This window comes from Rhea pennata, chromosome 5 (assembly GCF_028389875.1).
Source record: "Rhea pennata isolate bPtePen1 chromosome 5, bPtePen1.pri, whole genome shotgun sequence".
NCBI classification, from domain to species: Eukaryota; Metazoa; Chordata; class Aves; order Rheiformes; family Rheidae; genus Rhea; species Rhea pennata.
The window spans coordinates 26564628-26587791 of record NC_084667.1 but is presented as its reverse complement, the minus strand read 5'-3'; the positions used below and the strand labels follow the sequence as shown (position 1 = coordinate 26587791).

Genomic DNA, 23164 nt, shown 5'->3' with positions numbered 1-23164 from the left:
GTCTAATGACCTTGAATTTTTATTCTAAATTATGAAACTCTTTCAAATGTAGTATGTTCTTCTTCAAGAAACAAAGTAGATGTTCCTGTCTTTCCCACCATTAGAATTTTTTTCATAAAGTACACGATGTTTCCCAAAAGAAAGATTCTAAATGGGAAAAAATATATATATTATTTTCGATTTATACTTTTGGAAATAAAATAAGGAAAAAAAAACAACAAAAAATGTTTCTCTTTCCATTAATCATTTCACTAAAGCTTTTGGAAACATAAAATGAGGTTATTTATCATCATCAGTTTTGCTGTTTTCTCTTTTTCTGAAAAAAATAGCAAAACTTTAGAATAAAGCCAGGAAGGCAGGAACAAGGGAGTTCTTGTTTTCCCCACTTGCTGTGCCCAATTTAATTCTTTTTCCTCAATACACTAACTCAGTCAGCAGGTTTTTTTCCAATTTTCACTGTCTTCGTGCTGTAGAGTTTTTTTCTATAATGGGACTAGATTTTGTTTCCCCTATCACTATGGAAGTAGAGTGAAAGCACTTCGCACTGGTGAGGTATTTTTAAATGGCTTAAATGAGGTTTTACAAATGTACCAGCAGTTCCACAATAAGAAAAGCTGTCAGCAGATAATCTTACATTCCATTGAACATCTGCTGAAACAGCTGGAAACAGAGAGCTCCAACATGACATGACACCAGGCACTTATTCAAAGACCTCCAACAAGAACACAACAGAGAAGAGTTTGGGATTTACTGCACTGGAAATCTCCAGGGAGAGGAACCAGCTGAATCAAATGTTTTCTTCTCCATCTCTAACAGCTACAATTCTCCATTCCTCATGTTGTCACTCCCTTCAGAATTTCCATTGTATCTTAAGTTGAGCACATGCTTCTTCTTTTAGTTTGAATTCAACACTTTGCAATAATTTCTGTAACTGCAATGCAGTTGGGATTTGGGGGTGGGGGGTTGTTGTTTGCTTCAGGTCTGAAGTAAAGTTTAAAATAAAAATATTAATGAAAATATTATTCCTAAAACACCTGGATTTCTAGCAAGGATTTTTCTAGTACCCAGTCATCTAGCAAGGATTTTTCTAGCAACACGAAGCAAGAGGATTAAGATTGGAGAATTATCACAGAAGAATGAATGAGGATATGCATACAAAGAGTTCTGAGAGTTGAATCAGAATGAAAAGGGGAGAATTAGATAGGAATAAGCTACAGATAAACAGTTTTTTCTTGATGTTTTGTAGACTACCATTCCACACTGAGAAGCAAAATTAATACTTAGAATGGCCTCTGCTTTTCTGAACAAATGCCATATCCCAAATACTTCTCAAAGACTCAAACGGGCTCAGAAGAAAATTTCTGAGGACAATTATGACATTCAGTAGGAAAATAGGTCGTAAACAATGTTCAGAAATAGTTAACATTTTCCTGGATTTTGCAGGAGACTGTCTTAGGGAGAGGGAAAATCCAATAGAAAGAGGATGTAAAGAGGACCAAGGCAAACCTATGTTACCTAGCAAAGGCAGAAACAAATTATGTAGCCTGTTTTTGACTCCCTGAGACAGAATGGTGTTCCTTTCGGTGTTGCCTGGGAGAAAAACTTGTCATCCGTAACCTTCAAACTTTCAAGAATAAAATGGCTTATCCTAGTATACTCTACTGCTCCATTGCCTGGGATTTCAATGCATTTTCTGGTGCAGAAAAGAGCACCTCAGAACACCATTCGTATGAGTATAACTCACAGCAAACAGTTGTTTCTGGTGTTTCTTTACCAAGAAAGAGAAAAGTTGTCATTTGTATAATGACTGTCAACAGGCGATGGCTATTGGCATACCAAAGGCACATAAGATTACACAGGTTGATAAAAAAACAGCATTATTGCCCTGTCACAAGACACACATCAAATGACGTGCTGGAGACCAGCTGAGCACAGCAGAGCATCTTAGATGATTCATGAAGAGTCTTTCAAACACAAGGGTCTAATCCAGCCAGAAAATGAGAACTGCACTAAAACTTTTCTGTTCACACTTATTTGACTTCAGACAAAAGGTGCACTGAAGACTGACATGACATTTCATTGGCTTGCAAGGGAAGTAACTCTTACGGCTTGCTATCAAGAAGCAGAGCTTGCCAGCTGCTTATCCAATGAAATTTTCCTCTCAAACCCTTTGAATCCCCAGCACTGCAGGACCCAGACCAACTTCCTCTAGCTGAGCTGCAGTTTACAAGCTTCACCTAATACCAGCATTCATGCTATTTAGCAACCCAAGTTGCTACAGAAATTAAACACGACTTGATATCTTTATTTGTAGCTCTCATTTCAGGAGGAACGCTGCAGAGTGAATGTGCTTATGCATGTTTCAATTTCCAGAGAAGGAAAAGACAAAACAAAATTTAGTGCTTTTTTCTTCCCCTCCCCTTAATCAGTAACATCTTATTCCCTTTTCTTATTATTCTCCTCCTAGGTCCACAATTAGAAATAGAGTTCTGGAAGAAAGAATTTTTCAAAGGAAAAAAAAAAAGAAAGAAAAGAAGAAAGAAAAGGAAAGGAAAGAAAAACAAACAAACAAAAAAGAATGCTTCAACTGCCTCACTGACCACTGTTCCTACACCTACAGATTTTCTGAACAAGTTCCCAGCCCAAGCTATCTGTTTTCCATTTAGCTTCCACAACATTGTCAAATGCAGTTTAACCTCAACACCTAATTTGTCCAGAATGAATTATGAATGTTACCACACACAAACTGCATTACGTATGCATATATACAGAAACTGTTGTGGTGGGGGAATACCCTCCACACAAGTTATGTGGGTGCACAATATACACAAGTTATGGCAAAATTATTACAAAATCATCTCTTCTCTTTTTAGCACAGTTTGAAATGATCCTAAAGATCTGGGGGCTCATTTTGACTCTAAGTGTCACATTAATATATTATTTAAGAATACTTCACAGGAAAGACAGTACTAGACTAAGGTAACAATTATGCCTCTATTATCCCATCGGATTTTTGCAATTCTTTAGGTTTCTCCAAATCTTACTCCAAAAGCTCATCCCATTCTGACTCACAGTTCTTCAAACCACGTGACAGCACCAACCCATCCATCAGTCACACTCTTCTTGCTCACATTCAGCTCTATCAGTTAAGACCTTACCAAACCTCATTTGTGACGGTCTCAATTTGCTAACCATATGTGCACCATTGCAATAGAAGTTCTGCTCCACTTTTTTTTTTTTATCATTATTTCCCTGTGGGAGCAGCCCCTTGCTCCTCACAGTTCAGAAGCTCATTTGACCACTTATACCATATTTCTTTCCCTCTCCCTCATCCCAAAGCCTTTTTCATTCAAGGTTCCTGCCATCTGGGACAACTTTTGCCTTCAGGTGGACCTGACAAGGCCACGGCAGAGACGGATAAGAGGGCAGTGACTGCTTGGAGTATAGGAAAGGAAGACATCACCCCACACTAGTGAGTCATTTACTTGTAAAGATTAGAAATCACTCTCAGCTGGATACTTTCTCTTACTGAACAAGTGATAAAGAGGCCTCAAAGGAGGCTTTCTTGACTTCATAGCAACAATAATTGCCGTATAGCAATTCAGTTGTACAGAGATGCCTGCAAGTGATTTACTAATCCACTCCAATTTGAAGCCAGTATTCTCATCTTCACCACCAATGTTATCATCACTAATCATCACTAATACAGCTGAAGGTACCACCGGTGCCTGCACCTTGAGCTTTAGAATCCATTCTAAGTACCAAAACAGCAGAATATCATACCTTGGTCTGCCACAGCTTCAATGTTTACTTTGAGCTCATTCGCCATGAAGCCAATAACCGAGAAGATGACAAAGCCTGCAAATATGCTCGTGGCACTGTTGGTGCATGTGACTATCAATGTGTCCCTGAAAAGAAAACAAACAAACAAACAAAAAACTCTCATCACCCTGTTGTAATACCTGCAAGTGAGAGTTCCACATACACTTCAAGACCCTCTCCTGCCAGTGCACACATTCTGTGGGAATGCAGGTACATAATCCCAAACCACATCCTTTTACACATTTCAGGTACATTTGACACTGATCAGAGATGACAGAAGTCTCCACAGCACCAGCAGCAGTCAGCTGTATGTGTCTCCTTCCAAAGCTTCCCACAGGCCAAGCAGGAGGCTGGGCCTTTCTGAAGAAGGTAGCAGTGAAGACACCATTTGTAACAGAGCATTTTACTTTTTGCCTGATGTGTGCTGCTCACTGTATTACACACAGACTAACCACAGACTAAGTTAAGATGATTTTTGACTTATCTCTTTCTTGTATTTGAACACATCATTTCATGGTTAAGCTTTCTACACCCTTTGGCATTCCCTAAGGGCCCACTGGTCTAGTTGTCTGTAGCGGATTCTCTGGTACTGATTTCAGTTGTCATTATAACGGGAATTTCAAGAAACTCATACCTGAATATCCTGCTAAATTGTGTTAGCACACGTGCTAACTTGATAGGAAACAAGCCATCATGACCCTTGTCCGTAATTGTTACAGTCCTGATGGGATTTTATTTTGTCCTCTAGACAGGTTTGTCCAAAAGACTTCCCCTTAAACTGCTAACGACTGAGGAACAAAATATTCACTTGCTTTAAAGGTTTTTCAAAGATGATTAGAATTGCTCCTTCTTATTGCAATTTGTCTGTCAGTGACAGAATGGAACACAATCTAAAAAGCTGCCAAGAACCTCAATAAATGATAAACTTTTGGAATCTCTAATAGAGCATCCTGTAAAAGGAATGATTAAGTTAATTCTTCTATAGAAGAAATGACAACATTCTGTTTGGAATCATCATGTGTTAATCTTCTTCCAAAATACAGCTAAGTTTCAAACATATATATATATATATGTATATGTGTGTGTGTGTATACATATGTATATATATATATATGTATGTATGTTTATATTAGGAAGTAGATTTATACAAACTTCTTGCAATTATAATTTATTTCACGATGTCTGAAATGGACACATGACTGAAAAATAGAATTATATCTGCAGTCTTAGAAAGTAATGAATGTAAACACTGAAAGGAAAAATAGTCATGCTTCATTTCAGGATTGAAGCTGTATTGTAAAAACAGTCAGATTAGAAGCAACCGTGTTTTTCTATTTTTTTTCTGCTTTAGTCCCCCAAATTCCTCTCTAACATAAATAAGGAATGTATTTAGTTTTAGATCTTTAAGATTTTTATGCTTCAATACCATGTATTTCATTCAAAATTTCCATTAACTCTTTCCAAGCTCCACTAACCATTGCTAATTTAATGCAGAAAGATAGCATGACAGCTATCCCTTTTTTATTCCTACCCTAGTATTCTGGAACAGATTTTCCAAGGCTAGATGTTTCCATTCATCAGCAACAAATGAAAGCAAAAGACAAACATTTGTAAAAGCAGGAGCCAAAAGACAACAGGATGAGAGCAACTGAGTGCACAGCACTTATGTATTCATCCATATCTCTAGATGACTATATTAAAGGACATTTTAGAACTAATTGGAAATGGTTAGGGAATACTTTTTTAAAGTCCTGATCCACATTTTCTAAAGGTATCAAAATGTCTGTTTCGTATACAGTGGCAAAAATGCAAATATTCAAAAATTCGTAGAACATGGAGGTTCAAATCCCAAGGAGACCATGTTCTCAAGTTTTGAAGTATTTCCTCAGGACAGTCCCTGCCCAGCTGGCAAGCACATGCTGAAGGCTGTCCCAAATGGTACTGCAGTCATTACAGGAATCAGTAAAGGATTGCTTCAGCAGAAACCCGACTGGCTCTAAAGACAACAAAATATCAGAGAAGTAAAGGAATGAGGACAACAGAGAGCACACAGGTTAGCAGTTCTGCTAATGCTACTCACTTTTGTTTTTTTCCATCTGCAGATGTTCTTGAGCACACTTTTTGATGAAAAACTATACTATGCCAGCAGAACAATGATTTTCTTTGCATAAATAACATAGTCACTGATTTCAAATAAAAGTTATCTCAAATATTACAACCTGAGATAATGTGGTGCATGCAAAACCAGGATAAGTGCAATTGGAAAAATCAATAACATCCCTTAGGAGACCCAAGAATCATGTACACAGAAATTGCATATTATACTCTTGCATGTCTCACACAATGGCAAACTTCAACTCATTCTACACATGGGTTGTTCTTTCGTATAGGTTGCCAACCGGCTTGATTTCATAACATTGCTCACAGCTGTTGACAGCTTTGCACATTGTTTTTCAACTTGAACTTCTGATTCTGAAAATGAATAGCTAATACGGACGATAATAAGCCTAAGGCTCATCTGATAGATTTCAGCCCAGGGAGAAGGAAGGAAAAAAAGTGAATGCTCTTTCCAATCTCTTTGCAAATTTCTGCAAGTTGGAAGACAACTGTGTTTTTGGACAAGGCCACTTTAAGACTGGTGGATTTCATACTCACACACCTGTAGCAATTATTATGGAATTTGTTGTAAGAAGAGAGAGTAATTAAGCCTCCCCACGCTGCAGATAAGGAGAAGAAAATCTGTGTGGCAGCGTCTTTCCAAACCTTCAAAAAAAAAAAAAAAAAAAAAAAAAAGAGAGAGAGGGAATACTGTCAGCTTCAGGGAAGAGCTCTGGAAAGTTCAACAACTATTAAATGTTACTGTTAGGGAATTAACACATAAATAGTTCAAATGAACTATAGAGCAATGGGTATCAATAAAATATCATTTAAGAGCAAAATCCTGCCCCCCAAAAACGTAACGTTAATTGATTTAATGAGACTTAGGAGTGCTGTTGTTTTTTAGCCAAGCTAAAAAGACAATATACCTTTGCCATATACAGAATCAAAAATGTTCAGTGAGCTATGTTGCTTGATACAGTTCAGTTTAAATATATTCAGCAAAGAAAATGCAAATCAAAAGGAAAAAGATCTATGTCCAGTACTGATGGTTTATCTATCACTGGCCCAAAGTAATACTTCATCTTCTTGATAAAAGTAAGAAAGTCAGTGTTGCTGGGGTACCCCTTTATGAATGAGATTACATTAAAATTTAGGTAAATTTCCTTTATAAGGTGTACCTTAAGCCACATAGTGTAAGTTATGGCCATTTAGATACCCAGGCCCAGTTTCCATGTATCAAAGGAGAAGAAATCCTCAGCCAAAATTTCTGGTTTTAGAGAAAAAATATCAAGTAGTGTGTGTTCTGTGACCTATTCACAGCTCTTCAAATTTTTAAATGCATTTAGACATAATATTTCTAAAGTTGACTAAATTTCAAAAAAGTTGGGCTTGCTTAATATGAACTTACAAGGTCTTCCATGCATGGGTATTTATACTTACAAGCTGTCCTATGAGATTTGATTTTCAGCCAAACAAGATCTACAGTGCAGAAATGGAGATGCATACACAGGTGCACAAATATATAGATGCACCTACCCACACTAACTGATTTGAAAATATTATTACATGAAGGCTGCTTTAAAAGATGGCCATCAAGCAGCCATTGCTGCATCTGGCTGAGCACAATATAAAGCTGTTAATTAATGTTATATTGCAAAGAAAATTAAAAACAGAAGTTCACCTGAATATTATCAAGCAGGTACTCAGTGTTAGATGAATACTTACACAATGAGGTAGCCCCATTTTGCTAAAAGGACATAGTTTTCACCTCCTTTATTGCACAATATGGGATCCAAAATGTTCATACTTAATGCAAAATAAATTTCTGCACTGCTTACAAAAGATTTAGTACTCCAAACAGTAACAGTTTAAAATACCAAGTATTTTCAAGGATGTTAAGGAAATGAAGATCTGCAGAATTCAGGCAGGAAATTGTTTCCAGCTTTAATTCTCAATCTATCAGTGTCATATGACACTGTTATTGATAGATGATAAAGTCTATTGGAAAAGTCAGTTATATCCTGAGGTGTTACTAAAAATCCCTCCTAAATTTCAGAGGACAAACTCACAGCTGTGGTTTCAATTCAGCCTCCAGAGCCCTGCTCGGGGACCCTTAAGACTGACACACAGGGGCACAGGTGCTGTGCCAGACACACGTATGATCCCTGTGTAGATTCACGTGTATACAAACACTAATCTATCTATGTGTATCTGTTATGTTCTACTAGATTAATTAGTAACAAATGGCTTTCTAGAAATCAGCTAATTCGTAAGGGTGACAGCAGAGTTCAAGGTCCAAATCGCATAGTGTTTTGTAAAAGGCAGAGCTAGGTACCAAGTCCCTTAATTCTGACCTCTACTACACAGAAAATGGGTCTTGTTTCTTATAACACAGCTGGGATAGTGATACAACTGTTCTATACAAATACAGGGGTTAGATTATTTTGTATCTAATTGTTATAGTATGTCTATCTAATTGTTATAGTGTATCTATCTAATTTAAAATCGATCTAATGTAGAGTAAAATGCACATATTCTGAGCACTTCAAGAGCATTTTTACAGAAATACAGGTAGTTTTTATGTACCTATTTAAAGTTTGTCAGGCTTTGTCAAAAGTGTGTCAAGCTTTTTATGTCATGTTTAAGTAAAAGCAAGATCCATTCTGACATCAACATATAATAATCTATACTTCCTTTTCAGTTCCCCATTTTTCAAGATGGAAGTTCATCTGGAGGAGTCAGGTGAAATATTAAATATGAAATAAATGTCCTATTTGTAATAACATAGGTAAAAACAAGGTGTGTGTGCACAAAGGACAAACACCCACTTTCACAACACTCCACATCAGATGAAGAACAAGATTCCACAGATGAAAATATTGCCACCGCACATGGAAAACATTTGCAACAGACATTACATAGTGAATCTGTTGGAATTATTCACCCTATCAGAGTTACAAGTGCAATAATAAGCCCACCATTGCATCAATTAGCTTCTCCCACTTCGGTGTGATGAAGTACCAGATTCCAGCTCCAGCTCCTGGCAGGGTTACTCCTCTTATTAGAAGGATGACGAGAACTACGTAGGGGAATGTAGCTGTAAAGTACACCACCTGAACAGACCAAAAAAAAAGTGTTTATTGAAAGGGCTTGTGTGGATCTGTAAGAAGAGAGGGGAAAATGCAAGTGCTACATTATTGCCTGGAAGAAGCAATCACCCGCGATCAGAGACAAAAACCAGGGGATGAGATTAGTCAGACAGGAAGGTTATATCCCAAGAAACTTGGCAGAACCGTCATTTTTTACAGCCCTTCTTGCTACTAGAAAAAGGAATACTGTCGATAGTGACAGTGAAAAGAAATGGGATTCTAAAGAGATTTGAAGGGAAAGAAAAGGTAGAAGAGAAAACCTGGAGAAGAACAATAGGATTTTACAGCTAGATAGAAATACTGTCTGATTCTTGCCTAGAATAAGATAACATCGATTGCTCCATAGAAATGAAATGAGTAATGCCATTCTTTACCAGCTGAAGTTCAGTTTTTTTCCATATCATTCTTCCATACTTAACTAAGTCTGCAAAATTTTTATTACCCTGCATCCCTTGGTGATTATCTAATACTGTGAAAATGTTTATGGGCCCAATATAAAAAGTCTCTAGAAACAGCCAGATAGACCTAATAATCATTTTAATGAGTGTTTAATGCTTATTATCTAACAGAGAACAGAGCTCTCCTTGTGACTGCTGAATTATGGCCTGTTAGGAAAGACATTCTACCCAAAATCTGTCAAGTCCTTTACACTTTAACCTTAGTCTTACAGCAACCAGAACCCTTTGAGTTTAACTGACTTTTGCTGCTGCCTTCCCAACTTTCTCCTTGCTGCTTCAAGAGGCATTTCAAGGAGTTACTCTGATCAATTTTCATACAGCGAACGTAAATTTCGTACAGCTGGTATAAAGGTAATAAACTCAATTTCTATCTAAGCATTATCTGTGTGTATCCACAATATTTGTAACAAGGCACATCTATTCTTTCTTGCTCAATTTTTTTAATTTTTATATATATATATACATATATATATATATATAAATCTTTTTAGCCTACTGATCTGCATTCCTGCAATGGGGAGTTTTAGGAAGATGGAATGCAAATTTTTAGGAAAACAAGATATTTGATGCCACTGCTCATGCTAACTATAGAACAATTTAAGTTTATTCTGGTTCCAGTTTTAAAGAGATATTACTTAATTTCCTTGGTTGCAGTGACAATTGAGGTGGCTGCAAAATTTCTGATGAATGCTGCATAAAGTACAGAAGGCTGTCCAAGGCACTCTTTTTTTTTCCATCCAGCTGCAGAATAGAGTTAAAGGGCTCATTTTAATGTTACTAAAGATTAGGGGAAAACACTGAATCAAAAATAGGTATTTCTATTTTAGGTAGACAGGAATAAATGGGCAGGAAAAAAGTATTTCATTAATATTTAGCCATTTGTTGAAAACAGTTTTCAATGATATACTGCCTTAAACAAAAACACAAATCACTTAAAGCAACACAATGTATTCTTGCAAGTGTATGATTGCAACTATTTTTCTTACTTTTCCTGATGACTTGATTCCTTTAGCAAGGGAGGCATATACAATCACCCACGCTAGAAAAAGAGACAGTGCCAAGGGCCATCTAATCTCACCAGGATATTCAATCCCTGCTGAAATCTTCAATACAAAGTACCTAAGAATCAAAATATATATATATAAAATAAAATAAAAAATAAAATAAAATAATGACAGAAACTGTAGGCAGTAATTCAATGCAAGTTCGTATAGTATAGAATTTGTATAGGTTTATAGCTCTGAATGGTTTCTCTAGAAGCTTCCAGGGAAACGCACCACATATTATTTTATTTATCTGCATTGCAGTAGCAGATAAAAATGCCAAGCATGGGCCAGCACCCCAGCTGTGCTAAGTGCCAGCAAAAATAATACATCTCTAGAAATTCAGCTTTCATTGTTTATACGCATAAGCAGGCATCACACACTGTCCTCAGATATCCTATCCCTAGTATTCCAAACAGTTATTTGCTGTGTCCGTTACTGCAGATTTTAGAGAAAGAGTAACCTAGCATTTCTAAACAAAGGAAGATCTTACTTGAAGTATTCTTCACTCCCACTGACAAACGTTTTGTTTCCTTCACTGGTGAAGTTAACCATAGTCAAGTTTGGATAGGCACTCATACAAAAGGTAGAGTTCTTGATTTGTATTTTTGGATGGTCACCAACTATGCAAGAATCTAAGAAGAAAATAAAGCAAAGAGGAAAAATAACTCGTTTGGCATAAACTGATAATATAAAGCTTTGTGTCATGCAGATCTACCTAAAATTTAGTTCTGTGTTCCTGCAATTCCTTGCTGTAGCAAAAGTTATAAGCATTTCAGATCACTAAGCCCTGAAGCCTCTTGCACAGGTTTCCCCCCTTTATCCAAAATATCTATAAAAAGGGCTTGGAAACGGAGAGAACAGGCGGTGCAAGTGAGCATCTAATTCAGCCAAGCACAGCTTTAAACCCAGGCAAAAAATGGTAAAATAGTTCAGGAGCCCAGTATGTAATCTTACATACAAACTTCCTTTCTTAAGAGGTGCAAGTATAGCTATAGAGAGACACGCAGCTGCGAAGAGGAAAGGGCGTCGCTGAAAACACGAAATCAAGGAGTAGCAGGATTTGAGCCCCCAGCCGGGGGGGGGGGGGGGGTTGTCTCCGCTGGCCGCGGGGGCGCAGCGCGGGTTCCCCCGGCGGCCGCAGCGAGGCCGCGCCGCGGGTGCGCCGAGTGCGGCAGTTCTCAGTCCCCGGCCCCGCGCAGCTCCCGCGAGGCGAGGGCGCCTGCCGCCGCTGCGCGGAAAGATGCTGCCTGCTTTAGTTTTCTGCTTTTCAAATCGTTATACATTTTTGACTGCTTATTAAAAAAAAATATCGTTTTTTTTCATTAAGAATAAGCTTTCCTAAAGCCCCAAATCTGTCTTTAATCAAAAACAGAGGTTGCTAGCTTCGGTACACGCTTCTGTGTTTTGTTCCCTACAGTTTTAGCTTGGTTTTTGGTGTTACAGATTAAAAAGTCACATTTAGCCCCGACGAGAAAAAATAATTAAAAATAATTTTTAAAAGGCCATACAGCACAGATCTCTTCACACTAACTTGTGAAGCGATAGTTTCTGTAGACCGGGCACCCGTCTCGGCACCAGAGTCACCCGCAATCTCTGCTGACACCTCCCAGCAGCGCAGCTGAGCCGGGGAGCATAGGCGGCTCTGGAAACACAACACGGCAGCAAAAAGCATCAGTATGTCCCAACTCACCTAACAAAAGTTTGTTTTTATCTTTACAGTCAGGCGTGTTCCAGGGATTATTACAGGAAGCCCAAGGTAGCACAGGTACAAAGGATGCAAAAAGGTAGAAAAGTGTGTAGCACAGAATAATATTGTAATATATGGCTATTAGAACAGAGATGATCAGCATTGCAATGCCACAGCCTAGGGGGGAAAAACAGGAAGAGATAATAATACAGTTAATCATTATACATAGAAGCAGAGTATCAGCGAGCTCTAGGAGAAAAGCCACGGTTGCTGCAAAGGAACATTTTCGTTTGGGCATTTACAGAGTGAGTCTCGGGGTGGGGGGAGACAAAAAATGAAAAGAAAAGAGGGGAGGGGGTCGTGCAAGCCATGCCCCGAGCGCTGGTCACGATGCGCGGCGCGCAGGGACCTCTGCGGTGCAAGCTGTGATCAGGGCACAGCTGCGCGCCCGCGGGCGGCGGCGGCGCGCCGCGGAGCGCGGGCTCAAGGGCGAAGCGAGACTGCAGCGCTGAAGCCGGGCAGAGCCATGCACACAGGCCTGCGGGGCATGCTCCCCAAAACGGGGCCGCGGCGCCCCTGCGCCTCTCACCTTGCAAGGCGGGGATGGCTTTCCAGACAGACACGGGCCCCTGACTAGCAAACTGCCCCAGGGAGACTTCCAGGAAGAAAATGGGGATCCCCGCTAGAGCCAACATCATCAAATAGGGGATGAGAAACGCACCTTGGGGGACGAGGGCGAGAAAAGAGAGAACAACCTGAGCCATCGCACGCACACGCGGGCTGGCGCCGCGGAGGGGCGCGGATTCATTAATTCAATCCGAGTTAATTTGCTGCGGAGCGGCGCGGCGGGCGGCCCCCTGCGGAAAGACCCGCGCAGCCTCCGCGGGGCAGCGCGGCCGCGGGCGCCCGCCGACTCCCCCGTCCGGCTCCCCGCTGGGAGCGCGCCCCTCGGCCCGAAATGGGGTCTGTGCCGGCGCAGAAGCGCTAGGAGGACTTCTGCCTCCGGTGCTGAGGGCAATTTAGTCAAGACCCGCAGTTATTAAAAAGTATCTGTTTGTTATCGATTACCGGTCCCCCCCCACACACACACACTCCTCCGCAGGCGAAGGAGGGGGCTTCTGCATTTCCAACATTTGCTCGAGGCAGAATTACTCAGGTGAAGAACGGAGGCGTTTCTAAAACACACCCCCTCTATAATCTCGTATTTATGTAAGAAAATAAAATCTTGCCATTTTTTTTTCTTTAAAAGATCTCTCATTGTGTAAATCGCTAACTCTCATGCGGAATGGCTCTTAGTTACCTGCACAGCTGTTATTTTAAATTATCACTGCATCTACGTCCCCTTCAGAGGCGGGGAGGCTAACTGCCACAGTAGGCGGAAAAAAGTTGCACCCACCGGATGTCAGAAGTTTAGTAAGAGCCTCTGTTGACAGAATCTTTGCAAATAACCCCCCCCCCCCGTAAGCTATTAACGGCCCAGCTCCCCTCTTCTCTATTCTGCTGAGCAGATTTCGCTCTAGTTCAGACGACAATTTTTCAATCATTCGTTGAGAGATTTGAAAGAAATTCCCCAAGCTGCTCAAAATAACTTGTGTCTCGATCCAAACGTCCTTTGTCTTGGGCTTTCTTCCCTCTTCTCCATCCGTTTTCCCCGTCCCACCATTTGCGGATTCAGACCTGACTGCGTTTAAACTGGGCGACAGAGTCGGCCTGAACGCCACCTTGCCCGCCCAGGTTTAATCCATGAGCCTATTCGTTTTCCTCCCTTTCTGGTCAGCACCAATCGTAGGTGTTTTTAGGAATAGCGCTACCTTCTGACTAAATATTTTCGGAACTTTCCTACGCTCGTACTTGACCACCAGCTTTTTGCGGAAGGCGGGGGGGCGGCTCGCTGCCTGCCCGGCCGGGCGAGCGGCGCCGCCGAGCCCGCTTCCCCGTGCATTCCCCGCCGGCGAGGCAGGGCCGGCTCAGCCCCGTACGGTACTGCAGGTAGAGAGACATGAAAAAGCCAGCATACCTCCCCCATTCTTAAAGGCCAGGTACGGGAACCTCCAGACATTGCCCAGCCCCACTGCATAACCCACCATGGACAGGATGAAATCCAGCTTGCTAGACCAGTTCCCTCGGGCTTTATTTTCATCCCCTACATCGTCTTCCTAAAGGGGGGAGAGGGAAGAAAAGAAAGGTCGGAAAACAGCCAAGTTTGCAAACAACCGTCGCAGTGCCAGGGTTGCCCGGCCCACCGCAAGGATCGGCGAGCAGCCGGGGGAAGGTGGCAGCGTCGGGGGGGACTTTCCTGCTGCGCCCGCCCCTCGCCGCCGCAGCCCGGACCCCGGCGAGCATTTCTGCCACGGAAACGCGGAGGGGGCTTTTATTCGTGGCCCTCGCTCAGGTTGCTCCCGCAGGAGCGGCAGGCAGGGGGGGGCGCCCCCGGCGGCCCCCCCTCCCCCCCCCCCCGGGGGAACAGGAGAGCGCAAGGCTGCCCCGACGGCTCCCTGCTCCCGGAGTGCGGCCGCTGCAGTGCGCATCTGCTGGCGATGCCGCCGTCGGAAGGGGCTGGAGGGGAGCGGGGGGAGAGTTGTGTCTGCGTCCCGGGTCCCTTGCACACGGGAGGCGCTCTGATAGCTCTGTCCCGGGGAGCAGAATTACCCCGGCGCCCTTGGACGGATCTACCTCTCCCCAGCCGGGGCTGGGCCCTTTCCCCGGAGATGCACAAAGCACTGAGAGAAAGAATGTGTGTAGATATAGATATAGATATAGATATAAAAGGTTTTACTGAATAAACTGAATAAAGCTGCCCCCCTTCCCGCCCGTTACGGTAAGCCTGGATCTGCACACTGCGGGAACGAGGGGGGCGGCTGCCGCCGGCCCGGCCTCGCACCCCGACCCCGCGGCTGCCCCCTGAGACCGCCCCCCCCCCCCCCGGGGGGAGCTCAGGGTCAGGGCTGGCAGAGTTTGACAGCTGGGGGGGCGGTTGATCGATTTCGCCTTATTTTTGGTGAGGCTCCAAGGCATTCAACCGCCAGGGACTGAGCAGCCGACCAAGCCTGACTGACTAGAGGAGGGGGACAGCAGGGAGATCCTCTCGCATCTGATGCCAGGGAAAGGACTTCACCCATGCGCGGAGGCGTAACTGATGCACGCACACGCGTATCGCCTCCAGCTGGTGGCCCAGGCTGGCAACGGCCTGCCTTTGTAACAGAGGTGCAAACGCTCCTCCTGGAGAGAAGAGATAGGCATAACTGATACTTACCCCGAAATTTCCTACTTTGCTATTTCTCTAAGGTCGTGAGCTCAGGAGCTTTCACTGCCCGGGACACTTGCACACTCACGTACTAACGCCGGGGAGCCTCGGTTGCACTGACAGGCGCGGCTCGGCGAACACATGGGAACTAGCCGGCAACTATTGGTCGTCCTTTATACTGATACTACATTATTAGCAAATGCCAGCAGTAAGCCCCCTTATTGGTGACACTCTTTTCCTTCCCCCCTCCCCCTTCATCGCACAGCTCCAACCCCAACCCGCTCTGGAACCACTTCCAATTTATATTTTTAGAGCTTTGGCCCCAAACCGGTGCTGAATGGCAAAGATCTCTTACTTCCAAGAGACGGAGGGGATAATAAAAAAATATAAGGATCCAACTTACCCCTTCGACTCTGCCAGGAAGAACAGAAGTGTTGCCATCTGTGCCCAACACCACGGTACTCTGGCTCAAGGTCACCCAGGCGCCTTTGGCATTGTTTCGCTCCAGTGTGCTCTTACTAAGGTTTAGGTTAGCGTCCCCGTCTGTGCTTTGTAAAGCGGGAATTTTGCAATGAGGGATAGCAGCTTGCCCGGCGGTTCCTACCCCAGGGGCGTGCTTGTACGGAAAGGTCTCTATAGATTCCCTCCGGAGGGTGGCGTTGGCTTGCACTGGGGTGCTGCTGAGCTTGCAGATCTCGACTTTGGTCCTCTCAAAGTCATTTAGTTTGGCTTCTTCAGAGGGAAGTATTTTGTTATCGTTAGAGATAGATCGGGGAAGCCTGGGCATCGGGGCCGGGGCTTGCAATGGGACATTCTGCGGCTCATTTTCGGGGTTGATTCTTACGACTCCCGCACCTTCATTTGGCCCAGGAGCAACTGTTTCAGAACTGTTGACAACCTGCTTGCTCATATCCCTTTGACTGGCGTGATCCTAAAATAACAACGTCACATATTTTACAAAAAAAAAAAAAAAAAAAAAAAAAAAAAAAAAAAAAAAAAGAGGACTGTTGGGTCTGCACAGATTTTACGAATTTCTTTCTCCGTGTACCTAACGCCTGCACTAGGAAATCAGGATAGAAAAATGCTAGCAAATTTCGAGGTGCCCTGGTCACCCCCTTGCCCTCTCTTTCAGCGTTAATTTTCTGGGGGAGAAAACAGTAAGGAATAGTGGCTTCAAACCTGTAATTCGAGCTTTAGATAAATGTTTCTAAAGCACTGCACTGCCAGACCTCGTTAGATTTCACATCACGGCTGTAGGATGCTCCTTTCCCTATCACCAGTGTAGAAAGATTCTTTAATTTTACGCCCCATTTCCTTTCTGTCATTCAACAATGCACATTGGCGCTTTTTTTTTTTTTTTTTTTTTTTTTTTTTTTTTTTCATATAGGCAATAGACAAGCTGCCCTGTAGGCAGCCGGAGATACTAAAAAACAAGCGAAATAGTACTGGTGAGCATTTCTGAGCTGGCTGTCATCTTCTAAAACCTGACAGCAGCACAGTGAGAAGGGAAAATAACCGCACTACCACTGCTGAATTATAGTCTTTAATAATTACCGTACCCTCTTCTGTTTCTTATATTTTCGACTCACACAATTCCAAAGCTTTAATTTTGTAAACATTCCTTATAAGTTACACAAGTTATAAACGACCTATCCCCTACCCTTTCCATCAATTTTAAATTAACTTTTAAAATGCACCCTCTTTTTAAACCCATGCAGAATAAGGCTATACAAAACTGCCCTTCCCTGTTTCCGCTGCAAGTTTTCTCTTCATCTTAATCCCGTCTCCCAACCCACAGCACCAGCGATAAGACCTGCAAGGACTCAGTCGCCATCTGAGCGCATTTCGGTGCACCACCGTCCCCCAGCGCGCCCTCTTCCCCGGCAACCGCCGTACCCCGGCTGCGGTCGCCGTCCTTCAGCTCCGCGGAGAGGTCCGCCGGCTCGGCGCTGCGCTCCGCTCCGCGCTGCGCGCTCAGCACCGCGGGCAGCTCCTTCAGCACTGCGGACAGCTCCCCCTCCCGCGCCACCGCCCCCGGCGAGGGGCGCGCGGCGGGCGGCGGCACGGAGCGCCGAGACCAGCAAAACGCACCCCAAAACCAAACTTAACGATGAACCCTCCCGGCAGCCTTTCTAAGTCTCAAAGAAAGGAAAGCAAGCACTTACCATGCCTTAAATAGCAACAGATTGGATAGGTAGAGGTAAAAACAGCAGTACAGGCAATTGACGGACTGGATTTTGCTCAGTAAGAGCAAAGCTTTCTATACTTCCTTGGGAAACACTAGGTTTGCGTCAGTGCATAGCAAGGTGCCCTTCGTTTGACATTTTCGTGATAATAAGAGTTTGATAAATCATTACCCCTGGATTCAGATTTTAAAGGGACAACAAGAAGCCGGAGCGCTGGCTAGCTGTCACTCACGCGGGAGTGGGATTGCGTGTTCAGTGTGACTCATATGGGGGCTGATTACTAAACCAAATCCGCAAGAGCACAGCAGAACTTTCTTGCTGGTAATTAGGGGGAACATGTGAGAAACACGTCCTACTGCACCCAAAGCAAGAGAGCTAGGGGGAGAAACCTTCCATTTCTACTTCTATCTCTCCCCTCTCCCTTTTTATGGTGGGTGATTCAGCTCCCTTTAATTTTGTCTCTGCGTTTCTGCAGTTCTCAGTGGGCAGTTTATACATATATATGAAAATAATATATACATATAATATTTCGCTATGTATATAGTATACAAACATTTTAATTATGACTTGCACCGGTTGCACCATCAGACTACACTATATAGTCTTCAATTTGGGGGGTTATGGGGGGGGGAACTTCAATCTCAAGTGAATCAAAGCAATACATACAATAAGGCAAACTTCTCTTTCATCAAAATTATCTGAAGAACCGTTAAGAGGGAGCAAAGATGAAAGCAAATGTAGTTGAGGCTGTTCTTCCTGCATCTATTAAAGCCTTTTTGTTTGAGAAGTAGGGGAAAATGCTCATTAAAAATCAGATGTTAATTTGACTGGAATCGTTCTTGCAGCGAAGGAATCTACCCACAGATTCCCAATCTTCCGAGATCTCTCGGAAGCGCAATTTGCTATGAGGGGCTTTCTTTAAGATTTCTCGGGCACAAGGTAACTTTGTTCGCATTTAAGAAAAAAAAAAAAAAAAAAAAAAAAAAAGGTGTATTGGCAAATCTGCATGTTCCCTAATCAACCTTTGCCGTTGTTTCAGCGTCAAAGCGCTGCTGTCCCTCACCGCACACATGCTAGCGTCAGCTTCTCCTGATACATTTTGTATTTTAGCGTAAGCAATGTGAAGTGTGCGCTTGTTTGCTGGAGTGGGGGGCTAAACTCTCCAGTACCAGATGTATTTCTTATACGTCCTTGATCTTACAGGTTACTCAAGTGGGTTTCAGCTGACAAAAAAAACAAAAAATTCCAACAACCCAGATAATTCTGCAAAGCCTCTCGGTGCCTGATGCCATCATTTTCTGTGAGCCCCCATCAGGTGACTGAAGAGCTTTGTTCCACTGCAGATAGCGCTGCCCGGGAGCGCCAGGCTGCAGTTCAGCGTGCACGTGTAGTTGCAGAGACTGCCCATCTCCACTATAATTCAGCCCGATTCTTTACATTAAACCTGATCATTGCGGATGTAAGCAGAAAATCACCTGCAAGAATCATTAAAAGGACTGCGAAAGCAAAAAAGATTAGGGCTAGTAAAGCAGAACATAGAAAATCGTTTTTCTCAGAAAAGATCACCAGGTCTCCCAACTGAAAAATGCTTTCACCTTACAGCAGAGATTCAGAGCCTTTTTACAACACAGCTAGCACCTAACTTTTCTGTTGTTGCTTAAAACACCTTCAAGTAAACATATGTGCCTACTTTCTCTTTCTAGACATATAATTATAATATACATATACACATATTTTTACATATCCATGCTTCCATGCACAGAGTGTAGATCGCTGTAGGTTCTTCTCTTTAAATACACTCTTCTGTTCATGTTTTTCGATATACTCGCCTCCTTTTACTCAGAAATACAGAGATGCATATATAAAACCAAGTTTTATTAGGGCAGGAGGCAGGTAATCACTGGTATTTTGCATTGTTTCTTTGTTAACGCATACTATAACCGCAGAGCAATCCGTTTAAAGTCAGGGAGTGGAGCAGAGTGGTTATCTCAGTTATGTTGCCCTTCAGCTTATATTAATACCTCTAAAGGCATGGAACAAATTAAAAGCGACAAGGCAGCAATCCAAGAAGTATTTTGGTCAGAAACACCCTTGAAACCTCTTCTAGATTCCCAGGATTTACTTTATTTTTTTTTCAGAAAAATGGCTAAATTCATCCTTCACATTCATTTCTAAACAATATTCTTTCCTTTTCGATCAGCACTGAAACGTGAAATCAAGGTTTCACCTCTCGAAAATAAGAATTTATCTCCTTTACTTGCACAAACCCGGGAAGTGCCGCTCTTAATCCCGCACCCCGGGCTGCGCTCGGGGAAGGGTGCTCTCCACGGGGCACGTCGGGAGCCTCTAGCCTAGGACAGGAGGGAAGCACACCTGCACGGTCAAGAGGGAAACCCGTAGAGAAACACAGAAACTTTCAAATGCAGATTTCAAATGTTTTCCCCTTTCCTAATATCCCAGTTACCGGCTATTGAAACTCCAATGTTAAACTTCCTCCAATGCTGAAGCCGACTTCCCTCTTTACATATACAGTCTCAGGCAGAAACACCTGTTCTTAGTCTAAATGGAAAAAAAAATGCCCTGTTACTCGTCTTTTGGAGGTATTGTTCCTTTCAAAAACAAAACAGAGAAACCCAACGGTGAATCTCCCAGTTAATAGTCAGTTCGTAAAATTGATTTTTCTGAACTCCTGCATGGTTTCTTATCGTCCCTTCCAAATGTCTATTGAAAAGCGAACCTCTAGAGTACCTAGAGGTATCAAAGAAAAGGGATTTGGCTGCAGCTCTCGCACCCACACCCGCCTCCCCTTCCTCCCGCACAGCGGCGAGACCTGGCGGCGTCTGTGCCGCTTCCCAAAGCCGCGCGAGCCTGCCCCCCCCGGGGGGGGGGGAGGCGGACGGACGGACGAGGACGGACACACGGTTCTCGCCGCCCGCCCCAGCCTCGCTGCTGCCGAGGAGCTTCAGTCGGGGGCGAGGGGCCGCTGCCGGGGAGCTCGCCGCCGCCGCGGCCCCGCGGAGCGGATAACGAGCGACTCCCGTCTTAATTACTTTGTCAAAGATGAAAAATAGCAATTGATTCCCCATCCCTCCACCCCCGCTATCTTTCCTTTGCACTGCGCCCTCTTTGCCGAGAAGCAAGCGCGCACACGCGGGGGAGGGGGGGCAGGCCTCGCCGAGGGACCCGCGCCACGCAGCCGGCCCGCTCCGACGCCCCCTCTCCCGGTACCACGCGCTTTTCCGCGGTTACGTCGAACTCGTGTGAGCAGAAAAGCAAGGTCACCGCATGAGCAAGCGGTGAAATCGTCCTGCAAATAGCCCAAGTCCGCCGGCAGACACCTACGCAGTGCCCGTCCCCCAACTACCCCCCCGCGCCGAGGCTCGGCTCCGGCTGCTTTACGACTAGGCTAAGCGTTGCAGCTACTGATTTAAAACCTGCGCCCTCGCCTTCATTTCTTCTGGAAAGTTTACCTAAAATTAACGCATGCAGTCACAGCAAGAAACTGCGCCCGTATCTGCGCAAACCTCCCCCCTCCCCTCCCCTCCCCTCCCCTCCCCACACACGTTTTCTCACGGGGTTTCCAGCTGCAGCCTTTACCGCCCCCACGCCCCGAGTGCGATACTCTGAAGTCGTCGCTTGTCCCAGCGTCCTCACCAGAGGAGGAAACTGGCTTGTGTCAAGCAATCCGCACAGCACACGCATTCATGGAAACAGCTCGAGATGTGCTCCTCGCCTCCCCTTTCGTTCCCCTCCGTGGTCTCGCTTTTCTTGCACAGAGCTCTTGGGCAAATCCGGAGAAAGCTGCTTTGTTAGGGGGTTTGTTAGGGCCATTTACTCTTTTCCCCTTTAAAACTGAAAGACAGATGGCAACGTTAAGGATCAGGAAAGATGTGAAGAGCTCTGGAATGCCTTATCTTATACGACCAGTTAAGATCACAACTTTTTATTAGAATTAAATAGATTAGAAAGATGTACTTGAACATTGTGTATGAAATATGCCGATTCAATCTTTAACGTGCGCTTTGGAGACAGGACCTGCAAATGTGTTTTCCATTTGACTTTTAGACTTACAGGGGAGTGACAAGGTGAATTTAAACAACTCCTGGGCGAGCGTGAGGAAGTCTCTGCCAGTATGTGTACGTGTGTATGGAATCTGGAACCGCTCCCTCGTATAAACCTACCCCATTTAGGGTTTTGAAATCGTGCAGAAAAACTCCATTTTGGGGCAACACAGAAAAGTCGATATAATTGTATGTGTAAAAAAGATTATCAATACACTAGATCTTGCAAAGTAATACCTCACGTTTGATTTCCTGTTCTTCTCTTTTCATTCTAGCCATATATAGGAATATTTAGAGCCCTCAGTTACCTGAATGGAAGGTTCACATGCAGAGAGTCTGCACTCTTCATAAAACCAAAGATCCACCTTATCAGGCAGTAATGTTTTGCCTCTCTCAGTCAATTATGTCTGGATAACGGAGAATGTAAAATCTTTAAAGTGATAATTACCCGTACATTTTTCTCTTGTGAAATGCCTCTGGCTCATCCTGCTGCTTTTTAGCTATACTGCACGCTTTCTAATGTGCTGGTCTCCATTAGCTTTAACTTGGATAATTCACCGGATGGCCTTGGATTTTCAGATAATTGTCAAAGTCAGGCATACTCACTCTAAAAGAGTCAGTTCCCAGAGAAAGATAACTTCTTCAGTGGAGACCACTGTAAATAATGAAAACGAAGAAAAGAGGGGGGGGATCAGGTTGGGGGAAAATCCCAGAAGCATCTAGAGGAAATTTCTACACCATGGCCAGGCAGTTATGTTCCTAAGAGTTATTTAACCATAACCCATACACACGTTTCTTCATTTGGATGCACATTTTCTTTAACCACAGGGCAAAATAACAATATAAGGCATAATAAACACTGGTTTGACTCTCCATTTTGCCATGGGAAAGGGCCCAAAAAAGTAGAATTAAAAAAGAAGTTATAAAGTTTATATTTAATTTAAAAAATAATTAATTATCCAGAACTCTAGGTATATTCCCATCTATTTATCCATGTGTAATCGAGAGTATTTTTTCTACTGAACTATAGACCTATTCCAGTCACTGAAGGCAATACTTTTCCTGATTCAAGTAAGAATGTGCTTGTCCTTAGTCCATTACAAACAAAATGAAAGCACATCTGTTTTAAACTAGTGGTGCTCAGAACTGGATTAAAACTAGTAGTTTTTCCTAACTGTACAAATATATAGTAAGTAGAGATAGCAAGGAGAACAAACAAATAAGCATTCTATACCCAGGCTAGTTCAGTGCAGCGGCAGTTACAGAAACAAAACATAAAGAAGTGCTTTATGGAGTTATCCAAGTGCTTCTGGATGTAGCTAGTCAGGTCCTAAGAGACCCAGATCTGGAGGGGTGATGGGCAGTGGCAGGGAACTTTGGGACAGGGATGCAGGCACAGAAGCAGGCACCA

The 23164-nt window shown here is 43.3% G+C and overlaps 1 protein-coding gene across 1 annotated transcript in view; it reads right to left on the bottom strand.

Annotated features, from left to right (window-relative positions):
- The window catches only part of SLC6A5 (solute carrier family 6 member 5), a 31958-nt gene extending 15884 nt beyond the window's left edge, over nt 1-16074 (bottom strand). The window contains exons 1-10 of the mRNA XM_062575829.1: nt 15906-16074; nt 15628-15635; nt 14280-14418; nt 12852-12983; nt 12266-12439; nt 11066-11207; nt 10516-10648; nt 8901-9035; nt 6482-6585; nt 3784-3908 (exon numbers count right to left, since the gene is read on the bottom strand). Of these exons, the coding sequence (XP_062431813.1) occupies nt 3784-3908; nt 6482-6585; nt 8901-9035; nt 10516-10648; nt 11066-11207; nt 12266-12439; nt 12852-12983; nt 14280-14349 (1015 nt within the window). The 5' untranslated portion in view covers nt 14350-14418; nt 15628-15635; nt 15906-16074. The remainder of the gene's footprint in view (nt 1-3783; nt 3909-6481; nt 6586-8900; nt 9036-10515; nt 10649-11065; nt 11208-12265; nt 12440-12851; nt 12984-14279; nt 14419-15627; nt 15636-15905) is intronic.
- Between the last annotated feature and the right edge of the window lie 7090 nt (nt 16075-23164).